At 26.3% G+C, this 25,863-nt stretch overlaps 5 protein-coding genes across 11 annotated transcripts; 2 read left to right on the top strand and 3 right to left on the bottom strand.

Moving 5' to 3' along the window:
* The first annotated feature begins 98 nt into the window (after positions 1 to 98).
* Positions 99 to 4,257, top strand: eIF2Bepsilon (eukaryotic translation initiation factor 2B subunit epsilon). Of its 3 annotated transcripts, XR_011173577.1 has the most exons (4): positions 113 to 1,198; positions 1,397 to 2,671; positions 3,011 to 3,235; positions 3,529 to 4,257. XR_011173577.1 is itself a non-coding variant. In XM_069116750.1 (3 exons), the coding sequence occupies exons 1-2, from the start codon at positions 509 to 511 to the stop codon at positions 2,636 to 2,638; spliced, it is 1,932 nt and encodes a 643-aa protein (XP_068972851.1). In that variant the 5' UTR covers positions 99 to 508; the 3' UTR covers positions 2,639 to 2,671; positions 3,529 to 4,257. The 3 variants fall into 3 exon arrangements, 2 of the variants coding, with proteins under 2 accessions (XP_068972851.1, XP_068972850.1); XM_069116750.1 differs by lacking the exon at positions 3,011 to 3,235 and having other exon boundaries at positions 99 to 1,198; XM_069116749.1 differs by having other exon boundaries at positions 3,011 to 4,257.
* On the bottom strand, positions 2,836 to 11,577 carry LOC138181688 (rabphilin-3A). 2 transcript variants are annotated; one of them, XM_069116746.1, is made up of 10 exons: positions 11,226 to 11,577; positions 8,729 to 8,875; positions 7,862 to 8,000; positions 7,115 to 7,594; positions 6,381 to 6,919; positions 5,815 to 6,005; positions 4,999 to 5,258; positions 4,263 to 4,409; positions 3,232 to 3,655; positions 2,836 to 3,127 (listed from the first exon to the last, which is right to left on the bottom strand). In XM_069116746.1, exons 2-10 carry the CDS (start codon positions 8,806 to 8,808, stop codon positions 3,000 to 3,002), a joined length of 2,388 nt encoding a protein of 795 aa, XP_068972847.1. In that variant the 5' UTR covers positions 8,809 to 8,875; positions 11,226 to 11,577; the 3' UTR covers positions 2,836 to 2,999. The 2 variants fall into 2 exon arrangements, with proteins under 2 accessions (XP_068972847.1, XP_068972848.1); XM_069116747.1 differs by lacking the exon at positions 11,226 to 11,577 and adding an exon at positions 9,011 to 9,296.
* A 1,763-nt stretch (positions 11,578 to 13,340) lies between these two features.
* Positions 13,341 to 21,642, bottom strand: LOC138181696 (required for meiotic nuclear division protein 1 homolog). The gene is made up of 5 exons (XM_069116764.1): positions 20,845 to 21,642; positions 20,477 to 20,591; positions 14,532 to 14,748; positions 14,091 to 14,448; positions 13,341 to 13,591 (listed from the first exon to the last, which is right to left on the bottom strand). Exons 1-5 carry the CDS (start codon positions 21,151 to 21,153, stop codon positions 13,430 to 13,432), a joined length of 1,161 nt encoding a protein of 386 aa, XP_068972865.1. The 5' UTR covers positions 21,154 to 21,642; the 3' UTR covers positions 13,341 to 13,429.
* On the bottom strand, positions 15,395 to 18,221 carry LOC138181694 (glutathione synthetase-like). 4 transcript variants are annotated; one of them, XM_069116759.1, is made up of 4 exons: positions 17,983 to 18,221; positions 16,581 to 17,366; positions 16,081 to 16,487; positions 15,395 to 15,994 (listed from the first exon to the last, which is right to left on the bottom strand). In XM_069116759.1, the coding sequence occupies exons 2-4, from the start codon at positions 17,210 to 17,212 to the stop codon at positions 15,585 to 15,587; spliced, it is 1,449 nt and encodes a 482-aa protein (XP_068972860.1). In that variant the 5' UTR covers positions 17,213 to 17,366; positions 17,983 to 18,221; the 3' UTR covers positions 15,395 to 15,584. The 4 variants fall into 4 exon arrangements, with proteins under 4 accessions (XP_068972860.1, XP_068972857.1, XP_068972859.1 ...); XM_069116756.1 differs by having other exon boundaries at positions 15,395 to 16,009; positions 17,983 to 18,214; XM_069116758.1 differs by having other exon boundaries at positions 15,395 to 16,009; positions 16,581 to 17,249; positions 17,983 to 18,214.
* On the top strand, positions 20,856 to 24,961 carry POLDIP2 (DNA polymerase delta interacting protein 2). The gene is made up of 7 exons (XM_069116765.1): positions 20,856 to 20,935; positions 21,792 to 22,056; positions 22,585 to 22,740; positions 22,808 to 22,907; positions 23,430 to 23,771; positions 23,854 to 24,059; positions 24,762 to 24,961. Exons 2-7 carry the CDS (start codon positions 21,962 to 21,964, stop codon positions 24,874 to 24,876), a joined length of 1,014 nt encoding a protein of 337 aa, XP_068972866.1. The 5' UTR covers positions 20,856 to 20,935; positions 21,792 to 21,961; the 3' UTR covers positions 24,877 to 24,961.
* The last annotated feature ends 902 nt before the right edge of the window (positions 24,962 to 25,863 follow it).

Here is a 25,863-nt window from a genome sequence, read left to right as displayed (position 1 = left end):
TGTTAATAAAGCCCGCGTTTTTGTGAAACAAACAGAGATGAGTAGAGTGTCTCTATCTTTGTTTAAGACATTTATAACATGTCACGTATATACAAAACGAGAACCTTTTTACCTTCTATGTTGATTTTCACAATTCAATTTTCGGACGATTTCTTCTATGCTATTTATATGATTTGAACCAACTCTGGACACTCATACCGGAGCCTAGGGAAAACCGTCTATACGACCAGAAACCGTGATCTGTTTATATGTGATGTATGATCGTATCCAGGACATTATTCTTGAATTACATTAATATCTTGATTGATTACATCAGTAACAAAAAACGAAGGAACACATATATTATTTAAGTTTTAAGTATATATGGGAACAAATTTTGTACTTGAAACGATATTAAAACACAGAGTTGAAGGTTCTTAGTAAACAATATTGTCCAATATTTCATAACCTATAATGAATATCTTGTATGAATTGCTTTAAGGATTATAAAAAGCTCAAATAAAACAAAATGACTACAAAAATGGGGAAGAAACAAATTATACAGGCTGTAGTTCTTGCAGATGATTTTATAACGAGCTTGACACCTGTACAAGATATATTCCCAACTATATTAATGCCTGTAATAAATATTCCAGTGTTAGATTATTTGGTGGAAACACTGATTAAATCCAGAGTGCAAGAATTATTCCTTTATTGTAGCAACCATGTAGACTTGATAAGAGCATACATCAAACAGAAAAAATGGTTTAAAATATCAGTTTCTTTAATTGTATCAGATACTTGTACTTCTCTTGGAGATGCTCTTAGAGATATTGATACAAAAGGTTCAATTCGTGGTAATTTTATACTTATAAGAGGAGATGCATTTATTAATGCTGATCTTACCAATCTTTTAATCAATCATTGTGCAAAACTGAAAGAAGATAAAGGTGCATCCATGACCATGGTGCTAAGAAATATTGGATCTATGAATGAATCTTTCTTGAAGCATGAATCATGTTTGGTAGTTTCTGACAAAAGTAGCAGAAAGATTCTACATTATAATATAATACGGAAAGATTTGAAGAAAGTGAAGTTAGAATTAAATTGGTTTTTGGATCATAGTGAGATTGAAATTAACACTTGTTTTATGGATACTCATGTTTATTTATGTTCTCCTTCTGTGTTACCATTATTCTCTGACAATTTTGATTTCCAAGTAAGTAACATAAAATATAACTAAAGATATAAAATTAAATTTCTTCATATTTAAAAATGTATATTTTTTACATTACATTAAATAAATGTTTTTTAATAAGTTTTTTAAGACATAAGTAATTAATCTAATATTTTTCTAACAATTAAAAGTAAGAAATGAACAATATATTAAGTAATAATCTTTATATGTTATTAACAGACAATGGAAGATTTCATTCGAGGAGTGTTGATGAATGAAGAAATTTTAAATTCTCGAATTTATTGGCAACAATTAAATCCTCAGGATTATAGTCTGCCAATTGTATCATGGAATGCATATCACACTCTTAACCGAGACATTCTGAACAGACATAGTTTCCCACTTACACCAAATGCTATTCCACTTTTAAAAGATTTTATTTATATGCCAAGAAGCACGTATAAACATAAAAATGCCACTCTTGCTAAAGGTTGTGTATTAGAGAAAGATAGTATATTGTGCCAAAATAGTATTCTTGGGAATAATACATCTGTTACAAGATCAATTATTGGAAATGATTGTTTGGTAGGGTCTAATGTAACAATTAAGAATTCTTATATTTTATCAGATAGTAAAATTGAAGATAATTGTACTATTGTAAATAGTATAGTATTTCCAAATTGTTTTATTAAAGAAAACACACAAATAAGTGGATGTATATTATGTCCTAAAACAATTATTCGTACTCCAAAGGAGTATATTGATTCTATCATAGAATCAGAAAATGACAAAATTTCTGTAAAAACAATATCAGAAATTGACCCATGTAATGAATTTCAACTCTTTAAGAATTATGATACACTAGAAAATGATAATTATGTGCCTATAAATACAGATACATCAAGTATTGATGAAGGTTCTGAATGTAATTTTATTGCAGATGACACAAGCTTGTTCTTATCTGAGGTTATTGATAGCTTATTAAGAGGTTTTCAAGATCAACTTAACTGTGAAAACTTAATTTTAGAAATAAATTCATCAAGATATGCATACAATGTCACTATGAACAAAGTAACATATAATGTTATTAAAGCCATATTAAGTTTACCTTTCCATTATCTTTCAGAAGAAAAGGAAATTCTAACTAATCTAGATTACCATAAAAATTTAAAACGTGTGGTAACATATTTTTATCCAATTATCTTAAATTATGTTAAAACAGAAGATGCACAAGATGACTGTTTACATGCAATAGAAGAGGTTGCAAGTACAACTCAAGAACTGTTACCATTTTTGCAACTTTTATTGCATATGCTTTATGATAGAGATGTATTATCAGAAGAAAAAATTTTAGAATGGTATGAATCTAAAGATAAAGATATAGATCCACATGAGAAGAATAAAGTGAGAGCAGCAGTACAACCATTCATTAAATGGTTAGAAGAAGCTGAAGAAGATTCTAGTGACAGTGAAAATGATTAATCACATATTAATCTCTTCAACAATTTTGGAAAGGTATACTTAAAATTTTCCATATATGATTATTGTAAAAAATAAATCTTTCTAGTTCTTTTATTATTTAAAAATTTCTTTTAAAAGATGACATTAATTAAATAAGAATAAAATTAAATAAGAAAAGAGATGAGTAAGATAATAACGTTTCTTATGTGTAATATAATGTCTTTATTTTTCTGTCACTTTTTTTGTAGAATAGTACATTTTGAGCAATTGTACGAATCGCATGTAAATAAATTATATTTTGTAGATTATTATGCATACCGAATATATAGATCTTATTAAAACATGTTGAATAACACAATAACAAGAGTAAAAATATAAATTATCATTCTATAGGCAAAATAGTATCAATTAAGTTATGCCAAGCTCGATGACGGTGGTCTGGAAATTTGATTACGTCTATCCAATGTCGTAATCGTGCTCCTTTGCTATTACAACTTAGTTCAAGTCCACCTAAATAAAAATAAGGAAGATATTGCTATAATATATATACATAAACTTCTTCAATACAACACACAGCAATATAATTATTAAATTTGAGAAAGTTAATGCATTACCAAGGTAGTCATTACTTTTGCCAAAATCCTTATCCCATACTGTGAGATATAATGTGAATTTCATAAGATCTGTTAATCGAGTAGCAAAAGTAAACTCTTCGTTCCACTCTGGATTTAAAGTTTTCCATTTGATTGTTGTACTTTGCGCATTGCGATTTGTGGTTTTCTTTGATACTAGCTTTTTAGCAGTAATACGTGCGATTGAATAGTCGAAGACACGTTGTCGATGATTGTTTGTCACGTTCTCTATAAGGCACAGCTTGACGAATGGATCAGAAAATCCGTTACTGTCCATAGGAAGAAGATTTGTAGCTCGATGAATTGTGACCATCAATGCTCGCCGTCTTGTACAGTAACTTAGACTCACTTGAATCTGTCCTCGTCCACTGGAAATCACGCCCCAAGCTGCTTCTTCGTTGTCCACCTATGCCAACGTCGAGCTCTTATATCTTAGTGTCTGCAATAATGTAAGTAAAGTCGGCCGTCGCGAAAAATTTTAAACGCGGGAAATGATTATGTTTATAAAGATTAGTAATTAAAGATCAGTAAAATTCTTGAACGATAGTGAAACGTTAGATGCACAAGGGGAAATAATGATCGATATGCAGATTTGATAGTATAAAATTAAGAAAACATTCGCGTCCAAAAGGTTAAAAAATTCGATTTTTGGACTTTAGCATTTATATTTTCTTTTTCAAGATACAAAGATAAAATTTATAACGTTGCTAGAGTTATGTGTCACTGCTCACTATTTTATAATTATTTAAAATATGAATATATATATATATATATATAGAAACGAATGAATCTTGACTCTTTAATAAGTTTGTTTTTCTTTTTATACACGTATTTATTATGTACTTATTTATATATGCCAAAAATCGACTCGAAAAACCATCTTTTAGACTAAAACACTCCTCGAAATAGAACAGCATAATTAAAATAATATAATAATATGCTTATATCATTTGTAATCGTTATTACGTAATATTAAAAAGAAATAAGAAGATTAGAGTTCTAATTATACATACTGCATAGTGATCTTGTAATGGAACATTGTAATGTTTTGTTTGATGCGGTTGTAATTCATGCAGAGGAAATTTTGCTTCTCCCAGGAAATCTTGACCTGCTGGATCATCCTGAAGGATTAAGATGTGTAGTGCCTTGCCATTCCATATCTATTATAAATCATTAATTTTTTCAATTAATTTTGCGATATTTTACATCATTATCATTTAAGGAGGGATATACCTTTATGAGTCTCAAAAAATCAATTCTCTTTTATTCATTTATTTAAAAACTCAAAGGTACAATGTCTCACAAAAGTATTTGATTATTTACCATAGAAAACTTTTATGTATATGTATATTGTATATGTTACATAAAACATTTTAAAATTCCATTAGCACTGTAATGAGGAACGACTATTATGATTATATTGTTTAAATTTAAAACCAATCTGTTTACACACAACGTATATTTCATATGTACAACAAATTAATATACAGCATGAACAATCATTGATCATTGATCATTCATCATGAACAATATATGCTTGTATTAAATATCTTGTAGTTTTTATGTACATTTTTAGATGTTTCAGACTTTACTGATATAGTCATGATAAGCAGATTTTATTATAGTGCTAATGACATTTCAAAATGCGTTCTATAACACATATAATAGTGGTTTTCTACAAGTGTTTGAATATTTTGTGAGCTATTGTATCCTTCCCTAATCATTTGAAGAACCTGTTTTTATTCATACATCGGTTTCCGTTGTTCCATAGAAATTTAAAGTCTCATTGAATTCCGGATCCCGTGTTTTGTGGACCGTTTTTGTTCGAAGTCGCTTCGTGGTCGCAATTATGTCAACTGGTAATATGTTGAGTTTGCAGAACGGATCGGCAAGGCCATGAATATCCATTGGTTGCAGACCTCGTGCTCGTTCCACTTTGCACTGGAGACATTGAGTTGTTGGGTCGTATCGCAAAGCGACTTCTAGAGTTCCATAATTTTGTCTCGTTTCTATTTTGAAAAATATAGTTTGATTACATGAATTTAAACCTCAGATCTCAGACGTTTAGATCCCAGATTTTAGGTACTTCTCAGTAACTTCCAATATCATGAATTAATGTTTGGGGCATGTCATGAGTATTTGATATTATCAATAAGTTGGTTTTGGATATGTAAAATGAATACATTTCAAAGAATTTTATTGAATATAATTGTAGATCAGAAATGTTTATATCATATCTATGTATTAGCATTTTTAATTTAATTATATATAGAATTTGAAATTACATCAAAGCTCAAAATGCTATGTCTTTAGTTATATCAAATAAAGTTTATACCTATGCAAACATACCATACATAATGTGTGAAATTCTAGAAAGCCTAATATTCTTATATATATGTATATCATTATTCAATTCCTGGACTATTAAAAATTCGTGACTCAATATTCTTAAGCTTTCACTCATTTCTAATAGATTTCTAACATATCAATCTTTTAATGATATTTTTTAAATATATTTTTGTTTTAACTATCCTTGTACTATTAGATATTAGATTATATACCTACCATATTCTGGTGTTTGTTGTCGTACTAAATCAATTTGATTGTTGCTATGAAGATTCCCTTGTTCTGAGGAAGATTGGTTTCTTTCCTGATCTATACATTTCTCATAGACCTGAGACTGTTCTGGAACTTGTTCCATTGACACAATTGTCATTGTCGTTGTTGGTATCATTGGAACTGTTGTAAAATTCGATCTATAACATATCAACTAATATCAGCTAAACTTCCACTCTTTCATCAGGTTGTATAATAATAAGTTCATTCGCATTTCTTTAAACAAGCATTAGGTTTTTTGATACAGGCAAGTTGCTTGTTTAGGATTGCCATTTGTATTTAAATAATATGAAAGTAAACTGTGTATCTATGTGTGGAAAATAACTTTATATTATTACAGGCTCATAGCTGATAATATATTATAGTTCTGAAACTAATGATATTTGTACCCATATTTATTAAGGCATTTTGAAATTTGACACCTTAAAACTTTGATTTCTTAAAACACCTTAAAATGTAATATCAGAAAACAAATGAACTTATTATATAATCTAATATTTATCATTCTTACCTACCTGAAAGATAGTATCTGAGAGCTTTTTGGTTGATCACATAAATTGATCTCTAATTTACAAGTAGCTTCATTAATATCCTCGAGCTTTTTGTTCTTGTCATCGATAATTTCATCTTCAAACGAAACATGCTGTTCGGTTTGAGAATCATTGCTGCTAGCTCTTAGAGATATTCGTGAACGAGGGCTTGTAGGAGATGGTGAAAGACGACTACATTGAGAAGTAATAGAAAGGGTAGATCTGTCTAACTGATCTAAACATTCCTCACGGCTATTTAATGGTGAGAGGCGTTGCCCTCGTGATTTAGATGTACTACTAGTTGGTTGAGCAGAATTCGATGATGATGAATAAGTTTTGGTAGTAATACTATCTTGATTTCTTTGTAAGCTTGACAGTGAATCAGATTGCCCTCGAGCTAAAGCTAGGCGTCGTGTTACTTCTTCATCAGAAGAAGAATCTTGAGGCTCTGCAGATTCAAGGGATTTATTACCTCCGATTGTCCAAGTGGATGTCTTGTGAATAGATCTTGACCATCCACGTTCCTGTAATTTTAAGAAAGCTACATTGTATATACATTATGCAAAAATCTACTATGTACATCCCTTACATTTAAACTATTAAAACATTACTATAACACAACCTTTGTTCTAGCAATATCTTTAGCATAAAATTTTAATTGAATTTAATCACAAATTAAAATGAAGTAAAAAGATATAAAATATAATTTCTATACATACCTTTTTCTCGGGTAAAATATATTTTGGCATTCCTTTGAGAAACCAAGCACCACTTTTCTTCCACATTTCTCTACTCTCGGCGCAGATTCGACAAAGAAATTGCCTCTGACCACTACTAGATCTACTAACAATTCGTTGCATAGCTGTTCTTTCTTGTGTTCTTTCTCTTGTTGTGGAGACATTCGTAAGTATTGAATTTAATTCATTAGTCTCGATACCACATTTCTGACATATGTATTTTCGACAATCTTTACAAAGATTTGCTGATGCACCTAATACTGCACCAAATTTTTCACCACAAAGTGCGCAAGAACACACACAGTGTGCACTGTTCAAGCATCTGCTACTGCATCTTCTCCTTTCGTTTAATCTTGTTGTAGTGACTATACAGACATTGCGTTTCATATTCTCCAATCTTTCTACTAATCTACCAATTCTTTCCTGTTCTGATAAATTTAAAGCTTCTGCTCTCTGAATGACCTAAAATATTGAAAGTAATGAAAAGAGAATAAATATGTGAACTGTTTGCTTTGATTGACATTTAATCCTTATGTGTTAATTAATAATATATTCATTATTTTATAGAATAATCATTCTTCTATGGAAATTGCTGTGTAGGAAATGGGACAATGAAATTATTATACACATACAACTTACGTAATACAAAACTAGAAATCCATTTAAGGGTCAAAAGCTTAAGTAAGAAGGAAAAAGAAAAGTTATATTTGTATTTGTTTGAAATTTTACCTGTATAATTGTCTGTTGTTCCTCCTCAGTAAGTACAAATGATTGTGCACATCGATTAGTGCCACTTGAGTAAGAATTAGAGTAAGTACCCCATTTTGAATCTAGAGAGCCAGTCTTTACAGACCAACCTGTTTGCAACCTAATTATTGATATTTTATTAAAAATGTATGTGTCTTATTGACAAAAGGGATATATAAGAATTCAAATCACAATGAGAAGCAACTCATATTACAGAATAAATTATTTATCTAATTATCATATATACATACATAATGCATAAATAACTATAATAAGTAATTCTGAAACTATCTTTTAACTTTAAGCAGCATGAAAGATGACTGAGCTTAAAGCATTGATTAAATTAAATTTCTTTTAATTGTGACATAAATTTTGTAAATTTCTCAGAATTTTTTCTCTCCCTCTCTCTCTCTCTCCCTCCCTCTCTCTCTCTCTCTCTCTCTCTCTCCCTCCCTCTTTCCCTCTCTCCCTCTCTCCCTCTTTTAGAACTTTTTACTTACTTTTAAGCCGAATTTTTAAATTAAAAATATCTTTTTGATCGTTAGACTACTAAAAAAATTAAACATATTAAAAGCGAAATAATTCTCTTTTTAGATATCTAACTTTGATAATATTTTAACTAATTGTTCTATGAAAAATTCTACTTCTGTTATTTTTCTATAATATAAGATTTAAAAATACATTTTTTGTACTCTGACTATATCTTGTTATAGAACAACTTCCAAACTTTCATTCTGATACTTATTCATTCTATTTCATTCTAATATTTATAAATTAAATTAAATTTCATAAAAGGACTTTCTCTATTTTCCTATATGCTTATAAAGAGGTGTTGAAATTTATGCTTACTTTGCTCTCAATGACAAATGTCTATCGTTTGGACAGACCCATCTGGTTCCTCCACTTATATCCTTTACTGTCATGTCCATTGTTTATCTTAGTAGAATTTTGAAATCATTTGAAATGTATCAGAAACATTTTGTAATGTACACTAGCCTATAAAAAATAGACATTTAATTAATTAAATTCTATGATCGATGATCAAAGACATCTTTTGATTGATTTTTTATTGAAAAAGAATTTTTTCGAAATCTTTAATTCTCAGATGTGTTGTAGACCGAAATTTGACACATAGCTTTTATTCGAAACATTTCTTTGTCAGGTTATTCGAAATGCCTAATGAATGATGTTTAATCTTAAAGGATATACCTTATATATAAATATTATCTCAAGTTTTAATGAATGAACTTGAAGATTGTGTAGAATTAGTTCAAATAAAAATGATGTACGTGCATGTACATAAACATGAAAAATAGAAGCATTACTGTCAATTGCTTATAATGTAAAACATCCCAATTTTTTAGAATTACATTAATGAAATTAGGATTTTTTCTAAATTATTACACTAAGAGGTGAATTTATTAATAGAATTGAAAATTTTTTTTGTTTCTTAAAACTTAAAAAAAGAAAAATAGAGAAATATTGAAAGTAATAATCGATTCAAACGAAAGTTTTGTGAACTATGTATATAGTGAGATGGCCTTTAGTTCGAAAATTTATGAAAATAAATCTGTTCTAAAACTACAAACTTCTGACGATATGTATCATCGACAGTATTTACTTCTACTGTACTGTTTATATTCTGAAGCCATATTTTTAATTTTATTCATTTGTGTCTGACAGATTTTGTTAATAAATACTGCTTTTTCGTCCATCAGGTCCAGTTCAATGACTGTTTTCTTTTCTTGTTATTATTAATGATCATGCAAGTCAATTATCTGATGAAATATTTAAATTTTGAGTTGAGAACCAAATAATTTATAATAATTAAGATGTCTATTATGTTAACGAAATAATGTTATTTCTTACTTTGCGTTATTATTTGAAATTATCATTTGGAAATAATTCATTTTTCGAATAAGATATTAGAAATTTATTTGTGTTACTTATTATTATCATTATTAATTATTTGAATTAATCATTTAATCAGATAAATATTGAAGAACCAAAGAGAAGCTAAAATTTAAAAGAACAATTTTCGTCGAAGGTAGATGCGCAACAAGTATTCATTATACTTCCGCTCTTATATTATTTAAGTAGCTAAAGGGAGACTATATTTGGACCTAAATCGATATTTCAATGGTTCACACTTACATCGACTCTTACTTTCTTAATGCACCGCTACAATATGATTAAGTTGGAAAAGAAAAGCCGTCTTTATAAATCCAACATCTTCTAAATTAAAGATAACAAAAAAAGTCAAATAAAACTTGGTTAAGAATTTTTTTAAATTATTTAAAATATAATTAAAAACTAAAAAGAGGAAAAATATTTTTCAATCCAACAAGATCTGAATTAAAGAAAATCGAAAAGCATAAATAATATTACTTATAATATCATTAATACTTTAAATTACTTAAAATATATAATTAATATTTTAAAATATAATACTGCACTATTTTAAAAAAGAAAATTACTATGAAAAATAAAATTATAGTATAGTTATTACTTTAAAATGTAGTACTACTCTGCTCTCATTGTAAAATGTAGCTATTATTGAAAACTAAATTACTTAAAATATAATTATTATATCGGAATGTTATCTAAAACAAATCATATGAAGCAAAACATATGTACGTAAATAAAAAACCATAATCGATATAATACGCTGAAAGGAATTAGACTTGATAAATATAACGTAGTATTGACTATAGCTATATATTTGCCGGAAAAAAAGAGAAGCACGAGAAGTGGAACAAGAGAAGAGATTCGTGACGCGTGGCAATCGTATCGTTAACTGAAAAAAAGAATGAGCGCGAAAGTCCTACGTTGAAGGGCGATCAATCGAAAGCTCGTGACGCATGCCATCATTCCTCGCAGGACTGCATTGATAGCAATTTCATTACTTTTACACGAATAGCAAAAACACATGTAACTCACCGACAATACATTAAACTATATACAGCTTTAATATTCTGCTTAACATTATTCAACCATTTAACATACAAAATTTTATCAAATATCTCAATTAAATTAGAATTCCAACTTGTAAACTTAAATATACATAAAAGATACGAAAATTTTAAATAATACGATAAAAATAAAAATAAAAATAAAAATTCCACCCACTTCCTCAGAAGTAAATTGATTAGAATCCACACAATTTCAAAAGCGTAAAAATAGAAAACAAAGCAAACGTAACTTAAACATATGACACCCAATATTACAAATGAATCTAACTAATATATCAATTTAAATATACTACCATAATAAATAGATAAAATATGATATTTTTTAAGTCGTTAAAAAAATTTTAAATCATGTAAATTTATATATGTATACTTACGTAAATATGCACAAACGTGTAGCGTTTAATTTAAAAGTAGGTAACTGCTTTAGATAGACATAACTATAAACAACTGGATGATTTGTAAAGATTTGTAAATTTTGTAACGTAGAATGTTAATGTCTATAGTATTTTTGAGAATGTTATTGTCTCATGGAATACAGAATTGAACTTGCCACGGCATCAGCTAGCCGACAAGTGGCTGCTATTATCGCTGAAACTGGCCTACAACTCTGCTTCGCTTTCGATACAGGCGCAGAAGGGTGCGAGTCATGCGTGAGATTCACAGGGATGTACCTAAGAAATTCACCTATAGAGCGTCTCTATTGAATTAGCTGAAACAACAAAAGAAAAAACAGCAGGCATGCTGTCCTTCGTTCTTTTCCTTTTATCCAATTATATGTCATAATATATAAGGACCTTTATTACGTTTCACTTTATGCTATTTGTAAAAATTTAAATACAATTACTATTGTTTAAAACTTACTATTTGATTTGATAATATTGAAATTATATTGGTCCGTAGAAAGCGTAGTAAATAAGATACAAAAATATTCGTATAAAAATATCCATTTCATTATGTTATTATATGTTATTCGTAAAGCTTAAAGATATTATACATAAAATTTATTATTTGGTTTAAGTTAATAGGATTTATATTGGATAGGCTGTACAATGGATTGATTTACACAAAGTAAGAAGATAAGTTGCTCTTTATGAAGAAATATATTATGTATCATATAAAAATCTTCGTTTCATTTTACTTTACGTCGTTTGTAAAAATTAGATTCAGTTACATGTGAAACTTATGCCATTAAAATTACGTTGTAAATGTAAATTAGAGTTATATTGGTCCATACGTGTAAGAGGATATGTTACTGTTTAAACAGCAAACTATTATTTTTAATCATTGTCATAAAATAAGATGAGAGAAGGTAAAGACTTTGAAAGGTTAAATACAAAATCGTATCTTTAATACTTAACAGAATATAGTACACGAAGTTATATATAGAATCCCTCATTCAGTGTCCATTCCTTCATCGTGGCTGCGCGTGCGTATTTGCGTGTACATGTGTATACATTATACCTGATTACATATATAAGTGTACATTATCCTACTTGTAGTTGTGTATATAATTTTGTTCTCTATGTATTTCATTTGTGTATATCATATACAATACATGTGAAGATAAAATATTTTTCTTTTATGTATAAAATGAAAATAATATATAACACAAATTGTAATAATAAAATTCCTATATTAGTAATATGTAATGCAAATGGAATAATCATATGTATATTATATAGAAGTGATTTTTTACATTATTTCCATTACACAATTTATATCAGATTATTATTTCTAGAATATTAAGAGTAACATACATATTTTAGATATCATATACATTATTATTAAATATTTTCGACTTTTATATTACAATTTTTACATTGCGTAGAAAATAGAAATATTGTAGATTTAAGTAGGAAAAATTTTATCAAGAAACTTCATTTGCATTTGCAATTAGGAATAAAAGAAATCGAACATTTATAACTTTTAAAATTTACATCAATTAAATGTTAATAATTATGAATGTAATGGAAGATAAAATATTATAGCAAACAGGTGTCCTTGTTCTACATTGCAATTATTGACGAGTTGCATTTCGCAGCTGCTGACTTTCTTAGGTAAATGTCGAAAATGTATTCTGTAATTAAATTCATAGTAAAATTTAATAATAATAGATGAATAACTAATAATAGAAGTTTTCAGCCAAAATTTAATGAAACTATTTTTTTATTTTTTATTTGGAAAAATATTTATTTTATGTAAAAACTTATTTGCACTCCCTTTGCTTCTTATTTTCTCCTTTTTCAAAGAGTAATATTTTATTTTATAATTTAGTATTAATCGATCGAAATAATATTCTATTAACATAATTATGTATTGATGTTCATTGTTTAACAATTTATATACGTGATTGATTATTTCATTCATCCTAAATCATGTACCAAAAAACGTGGATGGAGGAAAGAAATGACAAACAAATAATATATGTATGTAACTGGTCACAAAATAGAATAGAGTAAAGTGTGATCGTAAAATAATGTAATTATATATTTATTTTTTTACAATTAAATACAATATAGATAATAGCAATTACTATTACACTAATTTAGACCTTATAAATACAATTATAGATATTAAACTATGAAAAATATCTGTCGATGTAATGTAATATTTCAAAAATAACTTCGACCATGATAAGAATAATGATCATCCACTCTAAACGAATATGATGGCGATCGCTTAAACGCATTGCTAAAATTTCCATAAGTTCAACACAATGATTTAATTTTTCGTTTATAACCTACAAAATAAAATTAATTAATATATTTGCAATAATTAATTAATATAATTATATATTTGCATACCATACATAGAGTATTGAAAGTCAAGTGGTTCCTCATACAAAAGTAACGTAAAATTAGTAAAACAAATAGTTTAAATATGTATTTATCTAGTTTAATAGGTATCTAAAATATTATAATTTTACATCCCACATTCACATAATAAAAATTTGTATGTTTTAACAAGGTAATCATGTTTAATAATTTTTCCAATAATGCAATTGTAAATAAACAAGTAAATTAGTATATATAGTAATAAATAAATATATACTATGTATTATATCTTTATTTTTAAAATTCTTTAAAAAATTGTAATAAAAATTTCATTCTACATTCTTGACTATTTCTTGACTACTATTTTTCTATGAGGAATAATTTACTTTTAATACCACAATTTTCTATACACTCTATATACAAGCTCATAATACATAGCCAAATCAATGACCTTTTCTAACTTACTCTTGTGCGTTTTGCAATGTTAAAATACGAGCAAGTTTCTTGGTAAAGACGTTCTAAATCATCCCTTTCCCAATAAAAATCTGGAGTGTCTAATAAATCTGAGCTTAAATTAATTGAATGTCGCAAAGCAAATAATTCCCCTTGCTTTCTTAATACTTCATGTTGAGTCATTCTAAGCTTTCTACCAGACTTTAAATCTTCAGTAACAAATGCTATGGAATCTATGTAATGGTCTAAAGATGCTTCCCATATACCTAACTTGACTGATTGTGCCATTGCATTTGAAAATGTGTATTTATCTAAATTTGTTGCACTTAAAGTTAAAATAATGTTACCATCCTTTATATGACTCTTTTTTCTGTAAAATATTTAAAGAACAAAGAACTAAAATTATTGAAAAAATAATGAAATTTAAATCTCTTAAATTTTAATAGATATTACCCATGATCCGCGTAACAGTAACACATTACTTCACTTTCAGATTTTACAATATATTCCATATAACGATTTTGTTCGTATTTTTTTAAAAATTCTAATATATTTTCACATTCAAGTTCAGAAATATTCCACGCCACTATAGTACCTTCTCGGAAAAAGAAAACTTCTCTTTGTTCACAGTTATCAAACTTTGCCACAGCATGTATAACATCTGGTAAAGCTGCAAAAATAATCTAAATAAAGTACAACCTATTTTACTTATTTGGAATTATGGAATTATGAAAAAATAAAGTAAATAAGTATCGCATATAAAAATATTGTTTATTCATATTGAAATATTTGTATACATATGCATTTAAAAAAAATGTATTGCATAAAAGTTATAATATTTAAGATACCAATAAATTGGAGATTCTCAGAAGTCTAAAACTTTTTGCATATAAAATATTTTTCAAAATTTCATTTGATTACTATCATTGTATAAATTGGGAACATTTTTTAGATAATACAATCTTAATTATATACCTTTCAATTACATTATAATTTTTATATAAATTTGTAATTTTAACATATATTTCATTATCAGTACTTCACAAGTTTGCTGTAATATATATAATACTACAAATACTTACCATAAGTATTTATTTTATTAAATATATGATAACACCATTACATATAAATAAATGGAAGATATATTATCTTAAATACACACTGGCAGTAAGTATGTTCATTTTGGTTCATTTTATATGTATATAAAATAAACATTATGTACGAAACATATATTCGAATAAAGAAATTTTAGCTTCACATTTAAATAAAAAAAAGAAATAAAAGATAATTCAATATGTTTTATATTATATTATATAGATAATTATTTATGATAATGTATATTAAAAAATATGTATATGCCGCATAACTTATCAAATTTGACTTTGAGAAGTAATACTCAGTACACTGTTTTAATATATCCCTATAACAAATTAAAATTTCATCTCATGTATAATATTATCTCATATCTTATTAAAAGTATGTGTCTGTCAATTTATGTATGTGTCTTCAATCTATTAGAAATGGACTGTCACATGCACCCAATCCTGATGCAACACCACCTTCATTAGCAGTAGCTAACTTTGTCCGTAACATATGACCACTTTGCTTATTAAGATATACATTATTTTCATCTGCTATTATAACACCAAATATTCCTAATTCAGAAACTAATTCTTGGGATTCTGTACTCATATTATTTTCAGGTCTGACCATATGACTCTTGTGAATTGGAGGATGAATTTTGTCCATAAGGATCCAAGCTACTCTGTCTTGCTTATTCTTCACAGACTCTAAAAAATATTTTATATCTAATCCATATTTGTTATTGCAACCTCCTTCTCGTTGAGGTTTAAGTACAAAACAATGTGGATTTGTAATTCCCATTTCTATAGCGGCATCCCCACGTTCATCAAAATCTAATGCATAAAGTTCTATACAAAACAACATAATATTTCAATTAATATCTTAATGTGATATATTACTAGTAAAATAATTCATTTACCAGTGAATATTTCCTTGATTTCTGCACATGTTCTTTCATTTTTTAAAAATCTACTAATTACACCCGGCTTTGCAAGTGCTTGTTGAACTTTTTTAGTTCCTGCTAAATGATACTGTATGGTAGGACACTTAATTGCCAATGATCTTTCTATTAATAGTCTTACATCCCATTCTTTCTGTGTATGATATTGTCCAGGTTCGTACCCACATCGGTAGTACACTACAGATATAATATAATTGTCTACTATCAATTCTTTATTAGAACCCAATTTGGCAGTAGCTGCCAATTGTGTTAAATTTCTACGAATGACTCTAACATTTGGATTCTGTTTCTTAATTTCAAATTCGTGAAAGCGTTGATCACATATATTATATGTAACATCTTCAACAACAAATAAAATTACTGCTCTGCAAATAATTAAATATATATTTAATTAAATTTTCTTAACCTGTAAGATATAGCAACTTTAACATTAAAAAAAAATTTGATTAGAAACATACTGTTCATTTCCATATATCTTCCATGCTTTAATCATACTTGAACATATTATTTCCAGAGCATTATTTTTTGGAAGATTTTTTATTTCTTTATAATATCCAAGCTCTCTTAATACAAATTTGTGTAATTCAGTTGAAGCAGGTCCTAACCAACCAAAGCCAGATGCAATTGTATTTATTTCAACTTGTTTCCAACAACAATATGGTATACATTTCTTAATTGTATCTTCTTGTGGACAAGATGTATCCAACATTAAGTCTGAACGCAATATACCAAGAGATATTTTTTGTGCTGATCCCCCTTCTTTATTTATAATTTTACAGATTTCAAATAACTTTTTGGTAAAATTATCAACTTTAATCGTTTCTTCTAAAGTTGCTTTTAAGAAATTGTAGTCCTGGGCAACTCTATGTATAAGTATATTTAATATTATTTGAATCGAACAAGCGTTCTCGAACTCTTTTCTAGGAAATGGAGATGGCATCAGAATAAACGGTGCAAATTGTAGGATGTTTTCATTAAAATTTTGTTTCGATCTCATACACATTCCATGCATAAGTGCCCAATCTTTTGCTTTTTCTATTAATTCTTCGAGCTCTTGTTTAGAAGAAGGTAAACTAAGTTCTGTGTCCATAGTTATTCCTTCCTTAACGTAGATGTTTACATAAAACCTTTTAAACCACAGATTTTATGTAAATTTTGATAATTTAAAAAATTTACGTTACTTAAAATTATATAAACTTTGTTGCTAATATATCTAATTCTTTAGATTATACATTTCTAGAAACCTATTATGAATATATCAATGAAATTTAAACATTTTTTGTATTACATACAATATATACATAAAAGTTTTCTATGGAAAATATTTAAATATTTTTGTATTGTTAATGTATTGTTAAACTTTAAATTAATAAAAGATCATTTATAAGACTGTTGTTTATACATGATAACATATATAAATGAAATTCTCTTTATGTATTTTAATTAAATGGAATTTAATTGTTTAAGTTAATTCTAGTAATTTTACTACAATCAAAATATATAATACAAAACAACAAACAAACAAAATATATTTACAGATGATAGATAACATGAAAATTAATATCGTGCAAAATAAATAATTCCTATGCTAAGAAAATGTATAGAAAATACTGATATTTTATACAGAAATTGTCTCTATATATAATAAATATTATAATTAACTTCTAGTAATATAATTGTTCACTAAAAAGATAAATATTCTGAGGCAGTCAACCTATATATATGCTATGTATGCAAAAAAATCTAAAATATCTAATTGTAAATAATTAATATTAATAAATAATTATTCATTCATTCAATGGAATATATGCAAAGATATATGTACTTTTTAAAAAGAAAACAATTTAATTTTAAGAATACCTTGTTGCACAATATCAAGAAAAGGTTGCAATAGCGTATCGCAATAATACGACTGCACTATTTTGATGATAAGTATACTTTTTAATTCTGATTAGGCAATATATGGCGTCGTAATCTCTAAAGTATACAAAACTACAAATAGTCACATTTCTCATTTTATTGAACCGTGTGTTATATATAGATAATATTTCATATATATAATTTTAATACATTCTATCATTTTAATACTTTTATACAGCATTTATAAATATTAAGAATGCTATAAAAATATCTATAAAAAATATTAAATAAACGTTAAATAAACATGAACATGATATTGCACTTTTATTATATATTATTATTATACATTACTAACTAATTATATATTAGTTTGAGATTACACAAATAAAAGATATTGAAGAATATTTGTTCATTTTACGAAAATAAATTTTTTACATTCCTGTTATTGCATAAATATAGTTATGAAACATATACATATTTATAGGTTAGGGAAACATTCCAAAATCTCATTATCAAATATAATAACATTTACACTTACATTTTTATCCATATAAATAAAAAGAATATTTTATTTTAAATTTTTAACCTCAAATTAGAATTTTTATTTGACTTTGATATATATATATATATATATATATATATATATATATATATATATATATATATATATATATATATATATATATATAATCTGTGGTTAAATAAATTACTGTACTAATAAAAATGTTTCAATCTAAAAGTATAATTCATTAATTTAGTAAATCTATTATTTGTTAGATATCAATTTATCAATTACTATTTAGATGTTTTATATATGTAATTACCTATTTCTAATTTACCATAATGTAATTTAATTCCTTTTATAGTTGTTTATATAAATATATATGACAAACAAAATGACAAACATATCATTCAAATAAACATCACTCAAATAACATGATAAAATGTATTCTTATTGCTAGAAGATGTGTTTATTAATTATTTTTTTACTTTTAACTTTATTATGTAAATACATCATCAATAATTTAAAATGAAATTAAATAACTGTATTATAATAATGATTAATATTTTGCAATTTTTTTAAATATACATATTTTATATTGATATAAATATTTTTTATTTTTTCATTATTTTACGCATTGTTTATTTTAGTAATTATCAATTTTAATTTCAAGCTTTATATCCTATCATCAAAGAACAGCTTCACAAATTAAATTATACAAATTTTGCAAAAGTAATGCATATCAAACAATTTATAATTCCAGTTTATATTGTTTATTTTATTGCAATAAACTATGAATGGCCAAAGGGACAATACATATGTATATCAAATGTACAGACATCAAATTCGTTATTGCTAAACTATAGATGTTTATGCATTTATCGAAAATTGCATATATAAAATGCACATAATTTGCAGAAATATATAAAATTTTCAAAGTATTACTGACACTATTATATCTAATGTGTGAAATAAATCTCTGCTCAAATTGTTGCTTTTGACGGCTTATGCAAATTTAGATGTGCATAAGCACTTACAGTTTAGTTATCACTAAAGGCATACTGTGCTAATATAAGACTAATTATGTATAGTTCATTATCAATTATAAAATAGATATTGCATAATTTCTTAATAAAATAATTTAAGATTTGAATATTGCTAATTAAAATATTCTGAAGTTTACTTTTTAGTAATTTACTGGTCTATGTTTATCAAGCATCCTTTGGTTTTACTATATTCTATTAAATTATTTAGTTCTTCTTATATTATTCAGTTATTAATATAATAGAATAATTAATATAAAATAGGTATCAAAATAATAAACTTAATATTCTAATATACATTATCGTCTATATATATATACGTCTTAAAAGATGAAAACTTTTATAAAATGCTTTTTGTCTGTTAAAATACAATAGTTAGATTCATATACAGGGTATTCAGAATTTGACCTTGAGTCTCAGAGTCAAACCTTGTAAATGCATTCTGCAGGTACAATTAAATAAAAAATGTTATATATAGATTTGTTTTTTAAAGCTTCATTAAAAAATTATAATATAAAAGTATGAAATACAATGGAAACAACAACAGATTTACAGTTACTATGCTATAAGACAAGATTAGGTTTACAAAGATAGTCGTTAACTGTTACTGTCCATTTTAGAATCTACGCTATGGTTATTGATACAAAACTGACAACAATAAAACACTGTATTTATTACCTTATGATGCTTATTTTGAACTCACTTCATTTCAATGAATCAATCTAATACTTCTTTGATGTACCTCTCTTTTTTAAAGTTAGTCTATATATAACAGTGCAATGGCATAAAATTAAGGACAATATTGAAATTTAAAGTTACATGTACCATATTTATATAACACTTCTTATTTGATTATATTCATATGATGTACCCCTAATACTTATAAATACTTACAACTCTAAAACAATTCTATATCATAAATGAAATCTAATAATTCTAGTATACTTACAGTTAGGTGATGTTTGTATACTGCTAGGCACATATAGCTTTTGTTCAATAAGACCTTGCACTAAATTTTCCAAATTATATTCTTCTGAAGTAGCCAATGCTTTTACATTATATGCCTGTAAACAGACGGAATTTTTAATTTAAATGTATAGTTTTTGGTTATATAAATTTTATAAAAATTACTTTCTAATTAATTTCTATTTTCTTTTTTCTTCTTCCTAGTTAATTTCTTACATGTTAATTTAATACAAATATAAAATAAGTAAAATACCTTTTCTGAGAAAATTAAATTTTATTTCTTTCATTCTCAGATTTTATCTTACTATGATAATTGATATATTCTATATCTCTATAATTATAATTACTTACAGTACTCATTTCATCATTGGTAGAAACAGCTGTCCTTTTCTTGGTCCTTTTTTTCATTTGAACAGAAGAATAATTATTTGCACTTTTATCCGTGAGTAATTCCAAATTAGATTTATCTTTTTCAAACTGAACTTTAGTACTATATAACAAGTTATTATAACGTAATTGTAAGCCGAGTTTTGTCATAAATACACGTGTTGTTAACGCATGGTTGTATGATGTAAAAACAGTATTTATTTTTCTAGAAATATTAAAATTAATGTTGCTCCTGCACGTTAATATAATAAATCTCTGTATCGTGTAATTCATTTTATTCAATATTATGTATAAAAATTCTGTTTTCTATTTGGTTAACAAACATAAAATAAGAAATATTTCATTAAATTTTTTCTATATATTAGTCAGATATTTATGTTTTATTTTTAATGAGAGAATCAGTAATATTACGAGTAATATTTATGAGCTTGCACACACAACGTGATGTATGTCTATATACACATATATAACTTTATATTATGATTGCTAGTGTATCCCGTATATGTATATGTCGTTCGTATCTTGTATCCTTGTACCTACAGTCGTATACGATCCTGTTCCTACGTACCGTACCGATGAATAGCAGAAAAAATGTGTATACAGCTCATATCAGTGATAGAGCAAATATAGATAAAATTTTTTCCTATTCTTTTATATAATGTAACAATGTTTGAGAACACAATTTGAAAAAAGAAGCGCATGGTTTTGTTTTGCTACTTTGAAGGAGGTTGGTTCAAATCTCAGCAGAGACCATTTTCTTACAATGAATATATTTATAAACGAAATATGTGCAATGTATAACGTGCGAACGAAAAAGAAAAATATTTAAACACTAAAAGGATTTTTTAAATCTTATTTTATGTTTTCAATTCGTGATCCATATCGACATGAGAATGCTCCTTTTTTTTTAGGTGCGCATCTAAACAGAACATATGATCCTCGTTGATAGTCGTAACGTAGTAATCGTAACGTAGTAAAAAGCTACCAAAATGTCAAGAAGGCATTATCATGTATTTTCGATCCAGTATCTCACGGTCTAAACTAAAAATTGTGCCTTATTAAAAACACTTCTTAAGAAAGCATGGAACTTGCTCGAAATCTTGTTACTTGCAAATTAAAATGCTATCTTCTCAAAGCGCCGAAAAAATATTGTTTGCATCATGTAAGACACATCAGGTAATATAAACTTCATAACAAATTAATTATGTATATCAATTGAATAAAGTAAATTATTTATTTATTTTTCTATTTCAAGACACATATGGGGATGAAGCCTTTTAATTAAATTAATAATTACATTGTCTTCAATGTTATGCATTTTTAACAATGTCTTTTTTAATTTAAAGTCTTAACTATATAAAAAGAGCATGATATATGAAATGTATTAAAGCATTCTAGCAAATAGTTAATAATAGAATGAGATATCAATGAATATGTATTTTTTCTAAATACATAGTGTTCAGAAATAAGAGATATAAATATTAGATTATTATATACTTTAATAAGAAGTTGATTATTAGACTGTGGGACAGTTACATGGAAACAAATAATATGGAATAATATTTAAAATACAATATTTGGTATAATATTTGATAAACATAAATCTTTATTTAAGCTCTATTTCTTTAGTTGTGCTCATCAAAATATATATTTGCATAAAAATCTGTAATCTGAATCAAATACTATAATAACCTTCTTTTGTAGATTGGCAGAAGTGGGAAAATTAGAAACACCAAAATTACAAGGAAAGTATGAAACTGGTCAATTAATTCTGCATAGAGTATTTGGTTACCGAGGTGTAATATTATTTCCTTGGACAGCAAGAGTTTATGACAGAGATATTACAAATAAAAGAAAAGGGTAAAGTAATCTTATAGTTGCAAAATAAATAATTAATAAATTACTTAAAAATTCTATTTGTTTTTAGAAATACAGATGATCACTATAATAGTGTGGGAAAAGAAGTAAAAGGTAGAACTCATACCTTTTATCAGGTACTGATTGACCAAAGAGATTATCCTTTTATAGTAAGTATGAAAGGATGAGTAAAATATCACAGGGATATTTTAGTCTAGACAACTATGTTTGAGTCATGTTTTGCTACATGAAAGGAAACCTAAAAATTTTATAAATCTGGTAATTTTGTGAATTTTATATTAATAACATATGTATATACATATAAATTGAGTTGTTTATATGTATATAAAAAATTCATAATGAAAAAGTTAAGGGCAATTTATTTCCATAGAATTAAAATTTTATTGCATAGCAGGTGCAGATATAATATTTTTAGTAAGCTTTGTGATTTCTTTAAAAAGTCTTTATTCAATCTCATCATGTACAGTAGAAGTTCGTACCGATTGTTAGAAAAGCTACAAACTTTCCAAACCAATATTTTAGGAATATATTGTTATGATAGTAAAAAAGAAAAATGTTAAAAACTGCATGAAACTCAATGAAATTTTTTAATCTTCTAGAGCAAAATATTCCCTTAAATATATAGAAAAAAAAATTAACATCATAAATCAATCTTATATGTTTATATGTAGCGTGCTCAGACAGAAGCTGTAACATTTTTGAGTAATCATGAAAGTAGTCATAGCTTATATACAGTCCCAGGATTGGATTATGTTGCTCATGAAGATGTTTTGCCTTATACTACAAATGAGAAAACTGCATTGCAACATGAACTATTTGACAAGTTCCTAGCATATAATCCAAATCAGGATCCATGTTTTGTTGCACAAGAAACCCTAAGAGCATGGCAGAAAAAGAATCATCCATGGTTGGAGTTATCAGATGTACATAAAGAAACTACTGAAAATGTTCGTGTTACTGTAATTCCGTTTTATATGGGTTATAGAGGAAATCAAGCTACAGCTGCACACTGGGTAAGTATTAAAACATACTTGTTACAAATTGCAAGTTAGTCTAACTTCAAATAAATAATTCCATCCTAATTAAATAAATTAGTGGCGCTACTGCATTCGGTTGGAAAATTTGGGTGATATGAGTGTGCAATTACGCGAAAGACACTGGAGAATATTTAGTCTTTCTGGCACATTAGAAACTGTACGAGGACGAGGTGTTGTTGGTCAGGAACCTGTCTTATCAAAAATTTTACCTGCTTTTCAATATAGTAGTCATGTGAGTTTGCAAGCTGCAAGTGGTCATATGTGGTATGTATTTATTATTATTTTATGTTCAATGTATTCCAGTAAAAATTATTTTGTATATATTAATTTAATAATTAAAGAAATTACAATATTCTTTTATTCTTTAATAAAATTATAGTGTTCAATAATATTTAAATTACATGTACCCTTAGCTTTTAATGTAGATTTAACAAAATATAAATTTTTTTAAACTTACATAAGATATCTTACAATAAATGATGCAACTGGAAATAGAATATTCAAAAGTAAATTCTCAAGGGTATGAAAAATATTAATAAATAAAAGTGTGAAATAAAATTATATAATTAAAAGAATTGAACGTTTTTTGGTTATGTGTGCATCTAATCGAGTTTTAACTATGTAGAGTTCTTAAAGAGCAAAGATTTTTTTGTTACTAATGTTTTTCAATGTTGAGAAAGTAATTGTTGTTTTTATTACCTTTTCCTACTATAGATTTGATGAGAGTTCTATATAATAAGAACTTGAATGCATACATAACCAAAAAATCTTCAAATGCAATAACTTAGTCTTGTGCTGAAAAATTTGTTCTATATTTTCGAATTTTTTCTTTTATGTAAAATTACTGCTTTTTCAATTGCATCATCGGTTGTATGACACAGTCTAAAAATGTTTTAATATTATTGATTGTAATGTGTATAAAGGTGTTACAGCATAGTAAATATGTCACATTATGTTATATTTTAGGGGTACATTCAGAATGGAAAGGGAAGATGGATATGCATTTGATTGTAGGATTCCACCATTTTCTTTGGAATCTAAAATAGAGAAACCACCTACAGATATGAATATCAATTCTTAAACAAACTATGTAATGCCGCGTGGAAAGTGATGGAAAATAAATAACACTAAAAATTGATGAACAATATAAACTTGCTAATACATGTGATCCTTACTTATATAATAATACTTATATCGATTGTAATATTTGATTATAAATATTATGAGTAGAATTTAAGCTGTGTAGTTTTTGATATATAGTAAATTTATAACAAATATTTTATCATGTTATTTTAAACATAATAAGATCTGTTACAAATAGATATATAAATAAAATATAACTGTATAAATATAGTTGTTTTTTATCTTGTAATTAAATTAAGAATAAACAAATATGTTATCTCTTGAAATAATTAAAAGCCACCAATAAGATTGATAATTTCGTGTACTGAACTTAAATACTGAATATATATATTTTACAAAATGCATATGCAAATGTTATTATATAACAAATTCTCGAATTTCCAAATGTTAATTGATAATGTTTTCAAAAATTAAATATAATCCTAGATACTTTATTATTTATTCTATTTTATTATATATTTTATTGTATATTTTATTATTAAATTATTATTTTATGAACAGAGAAATTTAAACATATCTTGAAAAATATTGTCAAAAGTCTTCTCCACTAACGTTAATGTTCGCTTTTTAATTCGTTTACCATATAATGTTTTGAGTTGAATTCCAAACATATTTTTGTTTAAATATCTTCATTTGCTTTAAAGAAAAAATATAAATCAATAAGAAATATAGATAAGATTATCTTTCTATAATTCTATCAAATGAATTAAGTGCATGTACGGTCACTCAAAAAAGTGTCCCTTTATCCTTTAAAACAGAATACGTTTTTTAAAATAGAATCAAACGACTCGAGCTTTTTTGTAAAGTTAGGAAGGAAGGATTAGTTTACTAGGTGATATGTAAGCCAATTTTGAGAAAATTGCAATTGGTTGAAATTACGAAGAAAATTGTAAAAGTCGCTTTTTACAACTATTTTATCTGAGTT

This window comes from Bombus flavifrons, chromosome 7, assembly GCF_040668555.2.
Source record: "Bombus flavifrons isolate JBK064 chromosome 7, iyBomFlav1_principal, whole genome shotgun sequence".
NCBI lineage: Eukaryota > Metazoa > Arthropoda > Insecta > Hymenoptera > Apidae > Bombus > Bombus flavifrons.
This window is presented reverse-complemented; position numbering and strand designations above follow the sequence as displayed.

Excerpts from the sequence above, each read along its gene's own strand:
- LOC138181696 (XM_069116764.1), bottom strand. The coding sequence starts at position 21,153 with ATGAATTACACGATACAGAGATTTATTATATTAACGTGCAGGAGCAAC. Across the intron at positions 14,749-20,476 it reads TATACAAACATCACCTAACT|CTTTACCAGATGTTATACAT; the intron begins GTAAGTATACTA and ends TTATTTTTGCAG. Across the intron at positions 14,449-14,531 it reads TACTGTTACGCGGATCATGG|AAAAAAGAGTCATATAAAGG; the intron begins GTAATATCTATT and ends AATATTTTACAG.
- POLDIP2 (XM_069116765.1), top strand. The coding sequence starts at position 21,962 with ATGGAACTTGCTCGAAATCTTGTTACTTGCAAATTAAAATGCTATCTT. Across the intron at positions 22,741-22,807 it reads ATTACAAATAAAAGAAAAGG|AAATACAGATGATCACTATA; the intron begins GTAAAGTAATCT and ends ATTTGTTTTTAG. Across the intron at positions 24,060-24,761 it reads GCTGCAAGTGGTCATATGTG|GGGTACATTCAGAATGGAAA; the intron begins GTATGTATTTAT and ends GTTATATTTTAG.
- LOC138181688 (XM_069116746.1), bottom strand. The coding sequence starts at position 8,808 with ATGGACATGACAGTAAAGGATATAAGTGGAGGAACCAGATGGGTCTGT. Across the intron at positions 8,001-8,728 it reads CATTTGTCATTGAGAGCAAA|GTTGCAAACAGGTTGGTCTG; the intron begins GTAAGCATAAAT and ends ATCAATAATTAG. Across the intron at positions 6,920-7,114 it reads ATATTTTACCCGAGAAAAAG|GAACGTGGATGGTCAAGATC; the intron begins GTATGTATAGAA and ends TTAAAATTACAG.
- eIF2Bepsilon (XM_069116750.1), top strand. The coding sequence starts at position 509 with ATGACTACAAAAATGGGGAAGAAACAAATTATACAGGCTGTAGTTCTT. Across the intron at positions 1,199-1,396 it reads CTGACAATTTTGATTTCCAA|ACAATGGAAGATTTCATTCG; the intron begins GTAAGTAACATA and ends TGTTATTAACAG.
- LOC138181694 (XM_069116756.1), bottom strand. The coding sequence starts at position 17,212 with ATGGACACAGAACTTAGTTTACCTTCTTCTAAACAAGAGCTCGAAGAA. Across the intron at positions 16,488-16,580 it reads AAGATATATGGAAATGAACA|AGCAGTAATTTTATTTGTTG; the intron begins GTATGTTTCTAA and ends AATTATTTGCAG. Across the intron at positions 16,010-16,080 it reads AATCAAGGAAATATTCACTG|AACTTTATGCATTAGATTTT; the intron begins GTAAATGAATTA and ends TGTTTTGTATAG.